We start from the raw sequence: 19,032 nt of genomic DNA, 5'->3' as shown, positions 1-19,032 counted from the left end.
CTCGATGCAAAGAATAAACGCAGGAGTGAAGCAGCGCTTGAGAGCAGGTAGAGGCGACGGCTCCAGGCGCAGGACAACGGCAGGTACCTGCAGGCTTAAAGAGTGTGGAGGATAAAGTGGGCAAACGTGGAACAGGTGTGTGCAGTAACACATAAGTGGGTGATTGGGACCATGGCAGGTGTGTGTGTGTGTGTGTGTGTATGGGGGTGTCCCTCATGCAGCGTGCCCAGCGCAGCATGAAAATCATATCATATGATTCTATATTTCTATATATATATTTTTATGTTAGCAGTTGCCTCACTGCTCCCAGGAGAGACATCACATTCCTGAGATCAATATGTTATGGCTCCCTGAGGTTTTAAAGCATTCTCAGGAGACTGGTTGCCCTCAGCAGAGTGAAGTCAGCGCATGTGGGACCAGAGAAAAGGCACTGCCCTAAGGCTTTAGGCTTGTTTTTATGTGCTATAACTTAGATAAGTGGAAGAGGAGCGTGTGAGAGAGATGCTGTCTCTGACACCATAGACGCCTCTAGTCGGTCTCCAGTTCGTAAACATGTCAGAGGTGTAGCATGAGGTGTAATGTTTGCTGCAGGTTGCTTCCCTTCACACTGCACCAGAGAGGAGCCTCACCGTGGTGGGTTATAGAACGCAGGGCGCCGGCTGTGCGTGACAGCTCCAGATCGACATGGCAAGGTCTATGAAATCACCAAATGACCGTCAGGGGTGCAACATATCGACTCCAGAGGAACTGGTGTATGGTGTATGCCAAACAGGGAATGAAATCATGGCTGATACAGAAGAAAATAAACCAGACTTGTGTGGTTGAGTGAAATGATCGCATGTGGTGCTTAGGAGCCGCTTCTTTGTGGGCAGGTCGTGCTACACATGAGGCTGCATATAGAGAGACATGAAGTCTTGATGTGACAGATCTCTGGTTCCAAGAACTGTGGCCATTCATGCAATCTTTCTTTGCATGTCCAAACGAAGATATATACATGAAGTGGTCAGAAGGTTTTCAGGAAAGGATGTACAATACAGGATGGTAGTCTTTTCTTTTTACAAAAGGTTAATGACTGTAATTATGCAAAAAGGGATTTAGATCTTTCAATTTGTCCTGAGCATTAGAAGCTCTGCCAGACGTGTGGGTGTAGTGCAGGGACAGCTCCTGCTGCAGGAGAACGCATATTGATCTGTATTGATCTCTTATGTCTTTTGCAGTGTCTGGTGTCTGTGGGTCTTGACTCCAAGAACACAATTTGTGTGTGGGACTGGAAGAAAGGGGTCACATTAGCTACTGCCCCTGGTCACACAGACAGGGTGAGGACACGCACAGACGCACACGCACAGGCGTCACACGCACAGACACAGGTGCACAGGCGTCACACGCACACGCACAGGCGTCACACGCACAGACACAGGTGCACAGGCGTCACACGCACACGCACAGGCGTCACACGCACAGACGGCACACGCGCAGGCGTCACATGCGCACAGGCGTCACACGCACAGACACAGGTGCACAGGTGTCACACGCACACGCACAGGCGTCACACGCACAGACACAGGTGCACAGGCGTCACATGCACACGCACGCGCACAGGCGTCACACGCGCACAGGCGTCACACGCACGGGCGTCAGACGCACACACACACGTACAGACGTCACAGCCCCAGTACAGGCAGCCATAAACAAGTAGGAGATGACTGAGTGTTTGTGCATCGTCTGAGAATCCACTTGGGGAATGAATTTCTGATTAAATGCCGTTAAATTTTAAATACGTGAAATGCAGTAGATTAATAAAATTTACTAGTTCTTGACGAAATTTTATTCTTTCTGACCACACACACACACACACACACAAACGCACATAAATAACACAAATTTCAGGATTTTTTTTCTTTGTTCATATGAAGGTAGCCTGTAGAAGGTAGCCTGAATCAGAGACTCCTAAATAGTGTTTTGTGAGTAGTAATTGCATGTTTAATAATCAACTAACACTTTCTTTTTCAATTTTGTTTTTTACAAAAAGATATTTGACATATCCTGGGACCTGTTTCAGCAGAGCAAGCTTGTGAGCTGTGGAGTCAAACATATTAAGGTACTTTTTACTTTTTCTCATTTGCCAAGAGACATCATCTTGTGTTATAAAATGTCTGACTTTGTGTCATTTTGCGTTTATAAATTTCTGTTTTTGTTGTCTATGCTGGTTTAACATTAATAATCAAGTAAACAGAGATAGGGGTATCCTATGTGTAATATTAGAACATTTTGTATAAAAACAGCTTGGTATTATTCAAACCTTTTTTATATAAAATATTGATTAGTTTGCTCCAAAGCCCAGCTCTCCAGTGAATGTAGGACTTGATTAAAGCAGTGAAATGGCTGTATCTGATCATTCTTTTTACATAGTTTTTTTTCAATTGTTTACACTTCTGTATTTTCTAAGAACCTTTCACACACATCACACACCTGTCCAAAGCAAAGACTGTTTTCTAAGTGGCATAATCTCTTTTGAACATGAACCTTTTGGCCAAGTGAAACACACTATTTGAGACTGCAAGGATATCAAAAATATCATGGAATCATCAAAGATGCTTGTGTGGAAATTAAGAATATTGTGCTTTGAGGTGTTAAAACAGGGTGAGTTAGTGATATGCTGTTTGAGTGCAAAGCTGAAATAGTGCTTGTGGATTGCACGGACATGGTTAAAACACCAGATGTGGTTAAAACACCAGGCTTTTTTATGCCGTACTTCAGTTTTAGTATTCGAACATCTGGGAAAAATACATCCATGAGCCAGAAATAGGTCAGGGAAAGAATGATTAGGAGACACGTCTCATGTCTCTGCCTGTCCTGTTCATGATGGGAGCAAAAATCTCTTTCTTCCTCTATTCCTCTCTGGAGAGGTGAACGTCTATGATGGTACGCTTTGTTATGGGTCTGAAAAGTCTCTGCTGATTCAAGTCTCTACTGTTTGGCATATTGAAGGACATGAAGAGTGTGGTGTGGCTTTTCAGCGAGTTTAACACAGCCCACAGGCAAATGGCAACGGAGACGAGTGGATCCTGGACATGGAGGGTTTTGTTCGTGTGGGGTTCTTAACCAAGTTGTCCTCTCTGAGTGTCTCAGAGTACAGCATGAAGGCTCAGAGCAGTCACAAACAGGGATGTATTTCTGCTACAGTATTGTGGAAACTCTTTTGAGATATTATTGTGTTTGTGATCAGAGAGGAAAAGTTGTGTGTGCTGGTTTCTCAGGATTGTGTGCACCTGAGTAAGACTTTCTAAGACCTAAGTGTTGTTATTTTCTGTCCATTCATGTAGCAGGTGACTTCATATGTTGTTTGTTTGTTTGTTTGTTTTTCTGGTTTTGTGTTATGTCATCCAAGTAAATCACATGATGCATAATTCCTTTTTAAAGAATGGCGAACTGTTACCTTCCCACTATGTCCTTTACATCACTTCCACTAATCCACTTCCTATCCAGCTAATCATGTGTCTGTCTGTCTCTCTCTCTCTCTCTCTCTCTAGTCCACCTTGCCCATATTCCATAGTACAAGGATAGTGCAGCAGTTGTTCCTTTGATTCCCGAGTCCTGAGCCATGTCCAATTACCCCCCACTCCACCCCCAGAGCTTCCAGGGACAGTGCTCGGTCAGCAGTTATATCGCTCCATGCCTGGCGGAGATTTAGCCTGGAGTAGCCCCTCCCCCTTCCTCTATCACTTCCTCTTTGAGAGCCTGCCGTGGGGAAAGATGGAGGCTTTTGGAAACAGGCTTCTCTACCACGCTATAATTACTTCTGGAGTGACTGGGGACATTGGCTGCTGCCCAGTTTATTCATGTTAGAAGGTACACTTGGGTATCGTTGCATTTTTAGATGACCGTGTAATGGCGATGGTTAATTGTCATGTCCTTGATCCATCCTGAGAAGTTGCGTGCTGTGTACCTGTGTGCGTGTTTGTGTCTGTGTATGTGTGGGTTTGCTTCTGCAACCTCTGGAACCTTACCCTGGGATTTCTTTATATTGGTGCTTTAAACACACACACACACACACACACACTCTCTCTCTCTCTCTCTCGTCTCAGAGGAATTGGCTGTTAAGCTGCACTGAGCTGATGGAGGAGAGATTGTACTGGTAAACTGAAAGATACCCCTCTAGAACATTGTATCACATGCCTACTGCATTCTTAACCAGGGCAGGCCACCCCACCGCACGCTGTTCCTGGCCCCCCCAATTACAGAAAACTTACCTCATTTTTCAGTTCTTCCATGCAGTGTGGTATTCATAATTTGCAATATAGAATACTGCCACATGCAATAAAAGTCATGGGACATTATTTAGTTTAGTTTTCATGGACTAGACATAGGGTATATTGGATGTGTCAGAATGCGAGGCTAAACTAAATCAAAATGCACTACACGTTATATATGTGAGGAGAAGGATGTGCAGAATGGAACATGCAGAAGACAGGGCCTCTGTCTGTGCAGTGCAGAAATACAGCGAGGCCAGAATTGCATGCGTGCGTGCGTGCATGCGTGCGTGCGGAGAGGCTTGGTAGATAAATAGCAGTGACTCACTTTGATTATGTTAAAAGCTTTTCCAGAGAGAAGCCAAATCCTGTGAATCAGTGAGGCTCTCCGCCTGCGCTGACATGCTCGTTAGTGGGCCAGACTCTGGCTCTCCCTCTCCATGGGTTTCACATTTCTTTCCCCTTTTAAATCTTTTCAGAGTATTTTGTAAAGGCCTTACGTCCTGGAAGTCTTAAGGTTTATTCAACTGCCTACTATATTATAAACCATGCTGGACTGTCAGTAATTGGAGCAAAAAAACCATACCCCTTATTTATTTTTAATAAGATCTCTGTATGTATCTGCAGCTCCTGACTGTTGAGCACAATAGTACAGGATAATCCAGTCTGAGGAGAAGCTTCACAATGAAAACGACCTTGGGTATGTGAAAGGCTCTATAGTTGAACATTAGTCTAACAACTGGTATACCATAGCAACCAGTTAGAGACCCCCAGCATAGCAACCACACATCATCACCTGGGGTTTCATAGAAACCAGCTAGCAATAGTATAGTAGTCACCTGGAACACCATAGCAACCACAGAGCAAGACCATAGCAACCACCTTGGACACGATTGCAACCACATAGCAATGGTAAAGCAGTTACCTGGAACGCTATAGCAACCATCTAGCAAGACCATAGCAACCACCTTGAACTTCATAGCAACCACCAAGTAACTACCTAGGAATCGCTTAAGCTATGCAATCATTCTACATTTCCTTCAGGAATTGCGCACATGCAATGCGCAATCACTATGGTTATAATATTCCATATTATGGCATATTATTTTTTTTAAACATTTTTTCCTGCTGGATTTTTGTCCGCTAACAATTTTTGTCCGACAGTTTTCGAGATGTTGACATGGGACCAAGTCCGGAATGTTCTCTCTGATCAGGAAACATGTGCCTGTATAAAGCTTTTTGACTGGAAGTGTGGTTTGTGCATAACAACCTTTTTTTTTTTTTTCAGATTTTTTCCCAATAGGAAGTAAATGGTGGAAGGTTCAGAACATTCATAAACACTAAAAAACAGTACTAACTATGTATTGATACTGGTATCAATCAATGGCATTGCAACCGCTTAACCCCTAGCAAACACTTCAGGTACCATAGCAACCACATGGAACATCATAGCAACCAGTTAGCACCATCATATCAACTGATAAACAACCAGGTAGCAACCACCTGAGATTCCGTAGCAACCACCTAGCAACAGTACAGCAGTAACCTGGAAGGCCATAGCAACCACCTTGAACTCCATAGCAACCACCTGGAAATCATTTAAGATGTGGAATCTACATTTTCTACAGGAAATGCACGTTCCTAGTTATTATTATTATTATTATAATTATTATTATTATTATTATTATTATAGGACTAAATGCTCTTTTTCTTAAGGTTCTGCATGTTCATCACAGGTTCAAGACTGAAACACACACTAGTCAAAAGGGATGATTTTGTGTGTAGTGTTAAGACTCCTACTACTTTGATGTCTAGAGGCTTAAGCAACTCCGCGGCTGAAGGGCTAAATGGGGGTGTCGGTTTGCTGAATCCGAGGATGAATATGTTTCCTCACCTATAACTCAGCCCTGTCACTGACAGGGCACGCTAAGGGTACACACAAAGATGACCTTGTTGCTCTTATGCTACATGCTCAGGCAGATGAATGACCTTAAAAATGCACGCTCTCCCTCTCTCTCACACACGCACACACACATGCATCATGATGCTCTATCAGATAAGTGTGTGTGACCTAGAAAAATGGAAGTGTCTTACTCTTTTTCTCTCTTACACACACACACACACACACAGAAAAATCAGTCTTAAACCATGAGCTAATTGCTATGCTCCAAGTGTCTTCATGTGTTTTATAAGTTTTCTCTGAATTCAGATCATGCTTGTGCATCTCAAAGACCAGCTTTATTAATGGAACCACAGAATGTGTGTGTGTACATTTGTGTCCTATAGCAGAAATGTGTGTGTGTGTGTGTGTGTGTGTCTGTGTCCATCCACAACATCCCATCTGTTACATACAGATTCATATTCTTCATAAGCAGAACTGTTTACAATGATGCAATGTTGGGTGTTTTAAATATAAAAGTTGCAGAAATTCATATTCAAATTCAGATATTAAAGAGTTCTGAAGTTTGTGAAAACTTTCTCTGCCCTCTCTCTCTCTCTCTCTCTCTCCCCCCTCCGCTCAGTTCTGGAGTTTGTGTGGGAACTCTCTGACCCCCAAGCGCGGCATGTTTGGGCGGATGGGCGAGCTGCAGACCATTCTGTGTGTAGCCTGCGCCAGAGAAGAGGTCACCTACTCGGGGGCCTTGAACGGAGACATCTATGTCTGGAAGGGCATCAACCTGATGCGCACCATCCAGGGGGCACACTTGGTAAGCCACTGCAATGACCTGTCAAGGAGGGGACAGTAAAAAATAAATAAATAAATATATATATATATATATATATATATATATATAATTTTTTTTTTTTTAATGTAAATAAAAAAATGTATTTAAAAAGGACCTCCATCCTGTCTCTCGTGGTGTGGCCCCAGATTTTTGCACTACACCGCTGTTCACAGGCGAACCCAGACCTCTCGTTTTCATATTGCTTTGATTCTGACCTCTAAACGGACGTGACTGTGAGGTGCCAGCTGATATAATGAGCTTTTTTTTGTGTGTGTGGGCTGACAACTGTGAAGACGCTGTAAAGCAGGACCGGGGTCCGTTTGACCGGCAACGTCGTGTATGAGCTCTTTCATACCAGCTCCCTCAGGCTCGCTCCTACAACTCCCTCGTTAACTCCAGCGTGCGAGGAGGAGACGCGCCAGGGGGCGGACGTTATTTAGGCGGGCGGCCCCAGGGAAGCATGCGCGGGCCTGCTGCTCTCGTGCTGCTGTCATGCCGGTTCATGCTGCCGGCTTCCTGCCGATCAGGCAACAGCAAAACCTCTCTCTCGTCTGTGCATGAATTCCACATGGAGCACGCGCACCAGAGAACAAGCCCCCACGCGCACACACCTTTGCCGTCTTTCTCTTCGCACGGGTACTGTCTGCTGTGGAGGATACCAAACGCTTTAAAACACATTTTCCTCAGTCAGGTGCTAGTTATTGTGCCTGGCCTACACGGTGGTATCTGCCACCCCAGTTCAAGTCCAAAATTAAATAATATAAACTAATACACTGAACAATTACATTTGCTAGAATCTTTCGTTTAGATTGGATTGTTGTTTGTTCCTCTGATTGTCTCAGCATGAATTATGCCAGTATACCAGTATCTATACCAGTATTTAGTCTCGACTTTGTAACGGTACCTTCTGTGAAGACACTGATGGCATTTTTTTTTTTAAATCTTGTAGTCAAGTAACGCTACTCCACCCCTCCATCCAACCGTGTGAACATGCATGCTCTGTCATTCATCTTGCTGTTCTTCGTTTCCACGTAAAGAGAGTTGAGTGCGCTGCAACTGCAGATCGTAGACTGTGTACTCTTGACTGCTTCACATAGATTTGTGTTATCAGACAGAGCATCTTGACAATGTGATTAAAACCAAACGGGTTCCCATATCGTAAAGAAAAAGATGCAACGCAGCCAATGATTTTTTTACATACTGAAATGTAATTCATGTAGGGTGACATGAATCCATGGTTAAATAAAATTATGCATATTTGAGCCTTACATAGAAGCTAGCTAGCGATCGTACCCAGTGGCTAGCTATTTTTAGAAAACAGTTTTCCTAAATGTATTTTATTAAACTAACTTATAGTTAGTTTTTTTTTCTAGTTAATGTATTTTATTTCTATAGCAGGTAACTCTGCTTGTTTAAGCATCATTTCCCCCTGGCCAGCGCGGCCTCTGTCCTGTGTTGAGTCATTTTAGGTGTCGGTTAGACTTTAGCCTGACCTTCTTCCATTGAATATCTTCAACATAACAGTAATACGAAATATTATGGTGTAGTGTAGCAAAATCAATTTGGAGTAAAGTTCTTATCGCTCTTTTATGAAACTGGTGTATGTCTGGAATTAAATAAGACTGGGTAGTTTGGTAATTTAACATTTTTCTTCATTTGTAATTGCAACATTGATAAAATAAAATGTATTTCAGTGCCAGACCTTCCACTGTAAAATGCAGGAATCAGTTTGGTTTGAATTACAACGGCAAAGGTGCTAGCTGATGATGTCACAGACCAGTGATTGGATGAGAGTGGTCCAGGAAAAGAACCCAATTGGTTATCCTGAATGGGGTTTGCATTAAGGCGTTCATGAATATGGTTGAATATACATATCTCCTACAAAAGGTTCTGAAACACTTTGGCATTTCAGACAATGCTAATATTTCACCTTTTTAATGTCTTTGCTTTATAGGTGAAATTAATTGCTTGGTGTGGAAAAGAGTTAATGGCCGCGTTTTCTTATCAGTGTTAAGAGGTCTGTGTGTGTGTGTGTGTGTGTGTGTCTGTGTGTGTGTGTGTGTCTGTGTGTGTGTGTGTGTGTGTGCAGTCAGGGATATTCAGCATGAACGCGTGTGAAGAGGGCTTTGCCACGGGTGGCAGGGACGGCTGCGTGCGTCTGTGGGACCTGAACTTCAAACCCATCACTGTCATCGACCTCAGGGAAACAGACCAGGGCTATAAAGGTAACCCACGTTCCAGCAGCTCCTAACGTCTGCCTGCTGCGTGATCTAGCTTTGGCACCTTACCACATATAGCCTGGAACATTACAATTCACGTCTTTCCTGAATTCTTAGCCTCTCTTGGCTGAATAAGAACATAAACACGGTGCAGTGTCTGATCTTTTGCTCTGTTGCACACTGCTCTGTCTCATTAGTAGCCAGGTAAACCTGTGTTCCGTGTACAACATTCATAAACAAGCCCCCCCAAACCCTCCTTGTTTGCATTTCCAGTGTCTGTGTCAGTTTGACTTTTGTTAAGCTGGTGTACTAATGTATTCTTTGCCTTCCAACTTACCCTGATTCAATGCTTTTGTTTTTTTGTGGGGTTTGTTTTTTTGTGTGTGTGTGGGGGGGGGGGTGATTTTTAGGGTTATCGGTGCGCAGTGTGTGTTGGAGTGGCGATCATATCCTGGTGGGGACTCAGGACAGTGAGATCTTTGAGGTGGTGGTCCATGAGAGGAACAAGCCCTTCCTCATCATGCAGGGCCACTGTGAGGGCGAGCTGTGGGCCCTGGCCATCCACCCCACCAAGCCCCTCGCCATGACAGGCAGTGACGATCGCTCCGTCCGGTACCCCACCCCACACATCCACACCCTGCCACCGTGGACCGGTGCACTCGTTAACCCTGGTGCATCTGTTTGTCGTGTGTGTGTACGTGTGCTATCTCCTCATTCTCTCCTTGTGCACTGAGTAGAATTTGGAGCCTGGTGGACCATGCGATGATAGCACGTTGCAACATGGAGGAGCCTATCCGCTGCGCGGCAGTCAGCCATGATGGCCTCAACCTGGCGCTGGGCATGAAAGACGGCTCTTTCACTGTGTTGAGAGTCAGGTGGGTCGCATGCATGAGCCCGACCTCGAGAAAAGGCCCGCCTTGCCGAGGCAGCTGCTCTTCCTCGAGGACATGCTCGAGCCAGAACGCTCTGAGACAGACGACAGGAACGCGTGGAGCGCTAAGGCGGAGGGCCCTTTCTCCGCAGGGACCTGACGGAGGTGGTGCACATCAAAGACCGCAAGGAGGCCATCCACGAGCTGAAGTACTCCCCAGATGGCGCGCACCTGGCCGTGGGCTCCAACGACAGCACCGTGGACATCTACGGCGTGGTGCAGCGCTACAAGAAGGTGGGAGAGTGCGTGGCCTCCACCAGCTTCATCACGCATATGGACTGGTCCACTGACAGCAAGTTCCTGCAGACCAACGATGGCAATGGAATAAGGCTCTTCTACAGAATGCCCAGTAAGATAAACCAGTGCTCCATTACACGCTGTAGTGCATTTTAGCATGGAGTCTCCCCTGTTCTGTCTGGATTCGTTGACTTAGTTTATGAAGCAGGGTTCAGCAGATCTGTTTTTGCAACACTACACCAAAATTGTTTTTTGATGGCACGGGATTCCCTGGTGTTTGTGTGTTCTTTGTTCAGGTGGGAAGGAGGTGACTAACACGGAAGAGATAAAGAAAGTCCAGTGGGCCACCTGGACTTGTGTGCTCGGCCCAGAAGTGAATGGGATCTGGCCCAAATACTCCAACTTTAGCAACATTAATGCCGTAGATGCCAACTTCAACAATCAAGTTTTAGTAACAGCCGACGACTATGGATTAGTTAAATTAGTTCGATATCCCTGCATAAGAAAAGGTTGGTCACTTTTAAAGTTGGTTTGGCATGCATGGAACCTTGCCTTAGAGATGATATTCAGGCACAAGGAGACAAAACATATGTTGCTTGCTTTCTCTCTCATAGGTGCGAAGTTCAAAAAATACTTTGGGCACTCTGCACACATAACCAATGTTAGGTGGTCACATGATCACCAGTGGGTGGTAACTATTGGTGGAGCTGACCATTCTGTGTTCCAGTGGAAATTTATACCTGAAAAGAAGACAAAAGAAACCCTCGCCATTGCACCACAAGGTACAGTTTGACAAATTTTGCACTTAGAGATCAAGAACTGTAAAATGATTAAATGCTACAATCCATTATTAATGAAGGTATCTTTAGATTTAATATAGGGTTTTAATGTTTGAAACATTTAATGTGATCACTTTGCAAGGTTGCGTGTTTGTGCATTTTCCAGTGCTGTATAGTAGAGTAGGTAATTACCCTAATGGGTCTCCACACAACTCATTTTGGAAGTGCTGTTTCTCAGCCATCAGCATTTTTACAGCCAGGCTGACTGATGCAGCTTCTGAGAAGTCCGGTTTAGAAAGATGTACAGATTATTCCAAATGTCTTATAACAGGAAGATTAACAGTTTATGAATTTATGTAACTCAGATTTATAATTCCGAAGTACCCGACATTCATGGCGTTTCCCCCGGAACTCTGTCAAATTCACAGAGATGCTGGTAGACTCGAACAGCGAGGAGTCAGACTCTGACCAGTCTGACGTGCCTGAGATGGACTCTGAGATTGAGCAGGAAATGCAGCTTACATACCGGCGACAGGTCTGTGAAACCCTCAGACATTTCTGCACAGAGACGGAGCTGATCGCATCAGACCCGGTGACAGCGCCGTCGCTGTGCCCTTGTGTTACGCGCGCCTCCTCCTCCTCCTCCTCCTCCTCCTCCTCAACGCTGCCTTTTACTTACGGCTCTTAAGCCTGGCGTGCTTCTGTGCAGGTTTACAAAGAAGACCTACCTCATCTGAAAGAGCAGCGCAAGGAGAAGCACCGGGTGGCGGCCGACAAGAAGAGAGCGAAAGGTCCAGCCAGCAGAGTGAGGCTGCACTTCATCCATGGGTGAGCCCAGCACAGATCACCTCTGTTACTGGCCCGCCCACCCTGATTAAAGGAAGACCAGCGTCCTTAACCCTCTCTGGCCACCAGCTGCAGCCGCGGCTGGCCGAGGCTTCGTTTGACAGTGTGGTTCGCCTGGGTGCGTTTTCAGTTACCGTGGCCACGACTGCAGGAGCAACCTGTTCTACACGCAGACGGGGGAGATCGTGTACCACGTGGCTGCGGTGGGGGTGGTGTACAACAGGCAGCAGAACACGCAGCACTTCTACCTGGGCCACAACGACGACATCCTCTGCCTAGGCATCCACCCGCTGAAAGACTACGTCGCCACAGGCCAAGTATGCTCATGCACTGGCTGTATTCAAATACCTTCATTAATCCCAGGAATCACACAGCATGAAGCAATCTGGCCGCCGTTCTCTCGTGTCAGAGTTTATTATTCGCACTCCACCAGAGCCGTTTACACACACTTCAGCTGTCTAGTTGGCGAGTGGAGCCTTCCCGTTATTTCATGTCACGTGTTCTGTGTTTTACGGAACAGGTGGGTAGAGACTCCTCCATACACATCTGGGAAACGGAATTTCTGACGCCACTGTCGGTTCTTAAAGGATGCCACCAGCTGGGAGTATGTGCACTCGACTTCTCAGGTAACATGCCAACAAATAGTTTTAATAAGCAGCACATGCAGTAGTGATTCATAAGCACGCGTTGACCGTCATCACCATTGATGATGGTCAAATCTGACCAGTTATATATGAAACACCTTTAATTCTCTCTAAAGACTGTATGGCACATAAGGAATAAAAGATGTGTGTCAGCTGCTTTAGACGCTAATAAGGAGTTTTAAATGGCAGAGCCAGTTTAATATCAACACCCTCTGTGATCCTGTTAGAGTTCAAACTGTCTGTCTACTGCCTGTCTGACTTTGGGCTGGAAATAGCAGCAGTCTCACTCGTTGTATTTGCCCTAAACACCACCTGCAAGTGTTAAACTAAGCCTAGTGACCGCTTAAGACCAGGGGCGGTGTAGAATTAAGTGCCTCTCATTGGGAACATGCTTCAAACTATACATGCGTCACATGTTTAAAAATGATTTAGCTCATACGCATGACTGAATGCTGGCTGAAAAAAAAAAAAAAATCCCTGCACCTGTCGTAATGCATTCGTGGTGACACCTGGTTTTGTAGGTGCTGTAGTCACACCATAACAAAGCAGTGGTTGCATAATCACGTTACTGTGCCCTCGATTAATTGCTGACTCGTGTACGTCTCTTTGGCCAGCGGATGGAAAGCGTCTGGCCTCTGTGGGGCTCGACGACAATCACACCATCGTGCTCTGGGACTGGAGGAAGGGAGAGAAGCTGTCAGCCTTCCGGTTTGTTGTCTCGTTGTTTACCCTCTGGGTTCCACATTTATTCTTTTCTGCTGTAACTGATATGTGGGTAAATGATATATGTGATAAATTGATGTTGCATGCAATGTGAGCAGCTTTGGGGAAGTAAATCAAAGACAATGTGCTTGACTTGTGCTTATAGGGCCCCTGTTTTTTTTAATCATACATCACAACGATTATATAGAAAGAAAAATCAATCGTTGTGTGTGTTTGCTTTTTTAAACTCCCATCCCTTCCATTCATCTATGAATGCATTAAATTATTTGCCTACACATTCATGGTCGGGGCGGGTCCTCGGTGACCCAGTGTACTCTAGTGCTCTCTGGCATGGTCATTAAACACGGGAGGCTGCAGGTGGACGTAGTTCTCTCCGTCGCTCTCTGTCCTGCGTGACGGACGAGAAAAGCAGGGCTGTGATCTCACTGCTTATTCATGAGCCATTTTCTGGGTAAACAACCTTTTCATCCTGCTGTCATAATACACTCGACAGCCCATCTTTAATGCCGTAATTATAGGTTGGTCAAACGTATGCTTAGCCAACGATTGTCTGAGGCCCTTGAAAACAGAAGCAGAGGCAACTCCGCAATTAGTTAAGCACGGATACATGTTATCATGTTCCGTGTTTTACTTTCAGTAAAATCTTTTGTTTAGACAGGTTCCTTCTGTGGATGTGATGTATCAATGTTGTTGCATGTAAAGGACTCTAAACATAGGGTTTGTTCAGACATGCTGTGTACTCCCACACCCCAAGTCCTCGCTGCAGTGAAGCGTGGGGGACGCACCCCACAGGACAGACGGGCAGCTGCTGATGTACGTGATCTGACAGTACAGCCACAGCCCAGTGTCCTGGCCCGCTGCTACACGGGGGGCGGCTCCGCGGGGCGACCCGTCCCCCTTCTCCAGCACACGGCCCGGCCGACAGCCGGCGGGGCTCGCGTGATGACGGTCGGCGGGGGCTCGCGTGAGCTTCCTCATGGATACATGGCGGGCGCTGTTAGGATTTCTCTGCCAGTTCTTCATATTTTTCCTCCATTTGTTCTTACAGGGGGAGCAAAGACAGAGTATTTATAGTTAAAATCAATCCACACATGCCTGACAAGCTTATTACTGCTGGTGTGAAGCATATTAAGTTCTGGCAGAAAGCAGGTAAGGACATAAATGGATGGCGTCGCATTTGAAGGGATGCGTTGCTTAAATCGCTCATCGTGGAGTTCTGACCTGCTAACGGTGTCTCTTCTGTGCGTGCATAGGAGGAGGTCTGATAGGGAAGAAGGGAAGCATGGGGAAGACGGAGACCATGATGTGTGCGGTGTACGGATGGACAGAGGAGACCGTGTTCTCTGGAACGTCCAGCGGCGACATCTGCATCTGGAGGGACATGTTGATGGTGAAGAAGGTCAAAGCACACGATGGGCCAGTCTTCAGCATGTATGCCCTGGAGAAGGTGAGGGTGAAGGAACATGAAGAACCCCTGAAGTTTCATTGAAAACAATAAGCAGGTCTGATTGTGATTTGTTAGTGGTGTAAGGGAATAAAATGGAACATTTTTAAGGTGGTGTGTTTTTCTCTTTAAGAAGGAAAATGAGCCAATTGACTGCAGCCTTTGACTGCATGTTTATCGTGTACTTGATGAAGTCAAACCTTTTAAGAAGCCCAAGCGATTGTGAAGAAACCTGACTGGTCTAAATGAGAAACCAGTGACAGCTACTTACAAGCTGCCCGTCTCTTAACGAGCTATTGTGATTTTTAATTTTTTTGCCTATAGGGGTTTGTGACTGGTGGAAAGGACGGCCTAGTCGCATTGTGGGATGACGCTTTTGAGAGATGCCTGAAGACTTACGTGATCAAGAGAGCCGTCCTCGCCCCAGGATCCAAAGGTGAGCCAACCCCAACCCCCCAAATTCCCCACACTCCTCCATTCTGAGGTAATAAAATGATATTATTAAAGTAATAAATGATGGGATACAGCAGCAAGTGGGGATGACCAAATTATGTCTTTGTGACAAGTCTGGAACTGAGGTCAGGACATCACAGGACTTAGCGAAAGATAGTGTTATTGTGATGGGTACCAGGTGGGGTGAATGAGGCTGTTCTTTTCAAAAAATATTCCAGCCTGTGAGATAATGGTGAAGATAATGGAGATAATTGGAGATAATGGTGTCAAATTGGATAATTGCTTTGATGGAAACTTTGGAAAATACTGTGTAATAAAAAAAGGTTATGTAACTGTCCCTGAAGAAAGTGTTTAAAGATTGAATCCTGCTGAGACTGTCAGACATATTCCAGAAAATGCTTCGTCTGTCCGTCACATTGAGCTAAGAATAAACACGGGACCTGTTATTCCCTTCGATTAATTCTTTGGTCTGCATGATTGTTTTCTATTTGAGTGAACTTAATAAATTACTGGAATGTGGGAAAGATCTAGGAGCCACAGTTCCCCGTAACTTCCATACTCTATGCATAATGACCTAGCACGTCCCCAGCCCGAGAGCTCCAACCACATTACACAGTCTCACTGGAGCACCTCGTAACAGCTCCGTGTCTTCTGTAGAAAAAAAGCAACGCTAAGTTGTTTTTTCATGGACAAGGTCGTGAGAGCTGGACGTAGCTTGTGTCTCTCGTTCTGTAGGGTTATTACTGGAGGACAACCCTTCTATTCGTGCCATATCTCTGGGTCACGGTCACATGCTCGTAGGGACGAAGAATGGCGAGATCCTGGAGGTGGATAAGAGTGGGCCCATCACACTTCTAGTTCAGGTAAAGAATTCTGGCCTTGCTGTAAAATCCTGGAGCCAAAACATTTGATCATTTATTTAATCAGACCGTGCGGAGTGCTTCGGTAAAACTTTGGTTTAGCATTTCTCATGTTATCTCACATCATCAGTGTTTATTGATGATGCATCTTTGTATTTTATATGCTATCTGCAATAAATTAGTGTACAGTGAATGTGAAAATCAAAGCATTTCCAGAGGATATATTCGAATATAATAAATAAGAATACATTCTTTTTCGTGTAGGTGGGTTTTTTTTGTTAAAAATATATCAACAATACTGTATAAGACTTCAGCAAAAAGCTTCTTCTTTTTTTTTTTTTTTTTTTTTTTTTTTACTAATCTCTTTGTGCATAAATACAAGACAAATAGACTCTGTGTGGTGACAGTAGTGCAACAGTTCAAAGTAGTACGCATCAAAGAGTGGAATTGCACTGAATCAGAATTCATGAGGATAAACTGCATATGCTGTTGAGTTTTGAATCGCGGCGTGCAACAAACTTGCAGTGCAAAAAGCTATGCTGGTAGTTCAGCAGTACGTCGAGTAGAGTCTGAGCTACGATGTGTACATAAGAGGGCACGGGACCCAAATAAATGTAGCGGTGGTGTTGTTGCCGGGGTCTAAGTATGTTTGTTTGTTTTTATACCTATAAAGTGCATTTATGGAATATGCATTCATGCTTCAATGAAGACAGGCTTGAATAATATGAACAAATGTGACATTCTGCGGTGATTCACACTGCGTCATCTTATGACAGTTCAATAACAGTTATAAGCCTGACTGTTCAGCCCTCAAGCCAATTATAACATTGAGCTTTCACCCTGCAAACCGAGTCTCGGATGGAGACTGAAGCAGTGACCCTTTCACAAGGACAGTTCTGAAAGTGAAAAGAATAAAATACAGTGGCTTTCTTACTTTTCTTGAATTGTTCAGTCAGTGATGCTATATCACTTTGTGGGTGTTATTCTGAGTATGGCAGAGCAGTGGAATGGCCGCTGCTTGCTCAGAGGATTCTGTAATCACTCTGCCCCCACACGACCAGCTCCTGCTTGCCACTAACTGCCTGCTCACAAACGCAAATAACGCATTTCATTTCCGCTCCCGTACTCGGACAGAAGTTGAACAGAATCATTTACAGTAGCAAAGTGGCAGATACTTTTAAAAAGTCCTTTATCTTGTAAACAGAAAATGGCAGCGTTGACATTGCGGTGTGTTCTGTTTTCCGCTTGCCAGGGTCACATGGAGGGAGAGGTGTGGGGTCTGGCCACCCACCCTCACCTGCCTCTCTGTGCCACCGTGAGCAATGACAAGACCCTACGCATCTGGGACCTCTCACCCAGTCACTGCATGCTCGCCGTACGCAAGCTCAAGAAAGGTAGGCAGGGAGCTGCCTGTACTAGTCCTTTCTGATGGACAGCTAACAGTCAGCAGTGTTTAATGGGAAAATCCCCCAACCCACAAATCCTTATTGCAATATGTTATCAGGTGTTACATATAACAGTGTCCATTCCAAAGCCCTCCGCATTGCTAGGGATGGTTTTTAAGAGCTCGGTGGTTCAGTGTAGGAGTATATGTGTTTGTGAAAGTACAGACAGTTGAGATACTTCAGGATCGTGGTTTTTCTGTAACTTTCTGCTGAACTCTTGCTTGGGCTGTACTGTCCATGTAGTTTGCATTACTCAGTCAATTCTTGAACAGTCTTTTTTTAAAGAAATCCCATTCGGAATACAAATTTGTCCTAAGATCATATTGATTGCTGGTAGAGGCACTTAAGAAAATTGAATAATTAAAGAAAGTTCCTTAAAAAAAATCTCTGACTCATTTTTTTTCTTCCCCCCTAAAAATTCACATAATAAATCATTTTAAGTGAATTATTATAAGTAGATCACCTCTTTAGATCAAACTGAAAACTCTCAAATGAGATAGCCGAGATTAACTGAAATTTTGCCAGCAGCTAATCTAGTTCCTTTTTGTCTGTTATGTTAATTACCAACAGCTGGTTCCTCAAGCACAAGACTGTGAACGCTTGTACTCTGCAGCCTTGCCTTTTCCTTACTAGAACTTCGAAATCTAGAAACGATGCCTCGAAAAATCAGAGAATCCACGATTTCTGTTATTAGCCCTATAGCGGCGAGTCACGGTTGTCATGGTGACACGTCGCCGTGACGCTACGGCTCTGTGCCTGCAGGTGGTAGGAGCTGCTGTTTCTCTCCGGACGGCAAGGCGCTGGCGCTGGGCCTGCAGGATGGCAGCTTCCTCGTAGTTAACGCAGACACGCTGGAGGACCTGGTGTCGTTCCACCACCGCAAGGACGTCATCTCTGACATCCGCTTCTCCCCCGGTTAGGCGGCGCATCAGAGCCGGCGCAAGCGCACCCTGTCAGAGGAAGTGCTCCGTCTGTTCTGAGATGAGCCACAGATAGTGTTTGCCAGGGCTTTTGATGTGAATTTTGGGGCCCCTCCATGCAAGGCATGGAAGGGAGTCAAAAGAGAGAAAAAGGTTCAGTGTAAGACCAGCTCAAGACTGGGGAGCATCACGATCACTATTTCATAATATGAGCTGTTTTTTTTAAAAGACTCTACAGACTGTAACGCTGTAATGTGATTAGGATGATGTTGAGAATAAGCCGGAGGTGTGTTTGGGAGGTCTGGTAAATGGGTCCACTTGTTGCAGGTGCAGGGAAGTATTTGGCAGTAGCATCTGGTGACGGATTTGTGGACATATACAACATGATGAACAGCAAGAGGGTGGGTGTGTGCAAAGGGTCCATGAACTACATCACGCACCTGGACTGGGACACACGAGGTGAGAGAAAAACCTAGAACAACTTACAGAGTAAAACTTTAAACAACAACAAAAAAAATGAATCTCATAACTCAAATTTCATCAGGTCTCATAAGA

At 45.0% G+C, this 19,032-nt stretch overlaps 1 protein-coding gene across 12 annotated transcripts in view; it reads left to right on the top strand.

Annotated features, from left to right (window-relative positions):
- The window catches only part of eml5 (EMAP like 5), a 45,934-nt gene that overhangs the window by 12,494 nt on the left and 14,408 nt on the right, over positions 1-19,032 (top strand). For all 12 annotated transcript variants that reach the window (XR_014125543.1, XR_014125545.1, XR_014125547.1 and 9 more), the window contains exons 3-23: positions 1,218-1,316; positions 2,030-2,098; positions 6,773-6,958; positions 9,066-9,201; positions 9,606-9,807; positions 9,933-10,070; positions 10,219-10,475; positions 10,660-10,872; positions 10,978-11,145; positions 11,571-11,677; positions 11,852-11,970; positions 12,119-12,305; positions 12,509-12,614; positions 13,247-13,340; positions 14,404-14,504; positions 14,609-14,802; positions 15,124-15,235; positions 15,988-16,115; positions 17,365-17,506; positions 18,320-18,472; positions 18,805-18,936. Coding sequence is in view for 7 of the 12 variants with exons in the window: in XM_081721496.1 (XP_081577622.1) it covers positions 1,218-1,316; positions 2,030-2,098; positions 6,773-6,958; positions 9,066-9,201; positions 9,606-9,807; positions 9,933-10,070; positions 10,219-10,475; positions 10,660-10,872; positions 10,978-11,145; positions 11,571-11,677; positions 11,852-11,970; positions 12,119-12,305; positions 12,509-12,614; positions 13,247-13,340; positions 14,404-14,504; positions 14,609-14,802; positions 15,124-15,235; positions 15,988-16,115; positions 17,365-17,506; positions 18,320-18,472; positions 18,805-18,936 (3,043 nt within the window). In the remaining 5 variants the exon portion in view is untranslated. The remainder of the gene's footprint in view (positions 1-1,217; positions 1,317-2,029; positions 2,099-6,772; positions 6,959-9,065; positions 9,202-9,605; positions 9,808-9,932; positions 10,071-10,218; positions 10,476-10,659; positions 10,873-10,977; positions 11,146-11,570; positions 11,678-11,851; positions 11,971-12,118; positions 12,306-12,508; positions 12,615-13,246; positions 13,341-14,403; positions 14,505-14,608; positions 14,803-15,123; positions 15,236-15,987; positions 16,116-17,364; positions 17,507-18,319; positions 18,473-18,804; positions 18,937-19,032) is intronic.

Source organism: Electrophorus electricus, chromosome 10 (genome assembly GCF_041902795.1).
Source record: "Electrophorus electricus isolate QZ-2024a chromosome 10, ASM4190279v1, whole genome shotgun sequence".
Classification (NCBI taxonomy): Eukaryota; Metazoa; Chordata; class Actinopteri; order Gymnotiformes; family Gymnotidae; genus Electrophorus; species Electrophorus electricus.
This window is presented reverse-complemented; position numbering and strand designations above follow the sequence as displayed.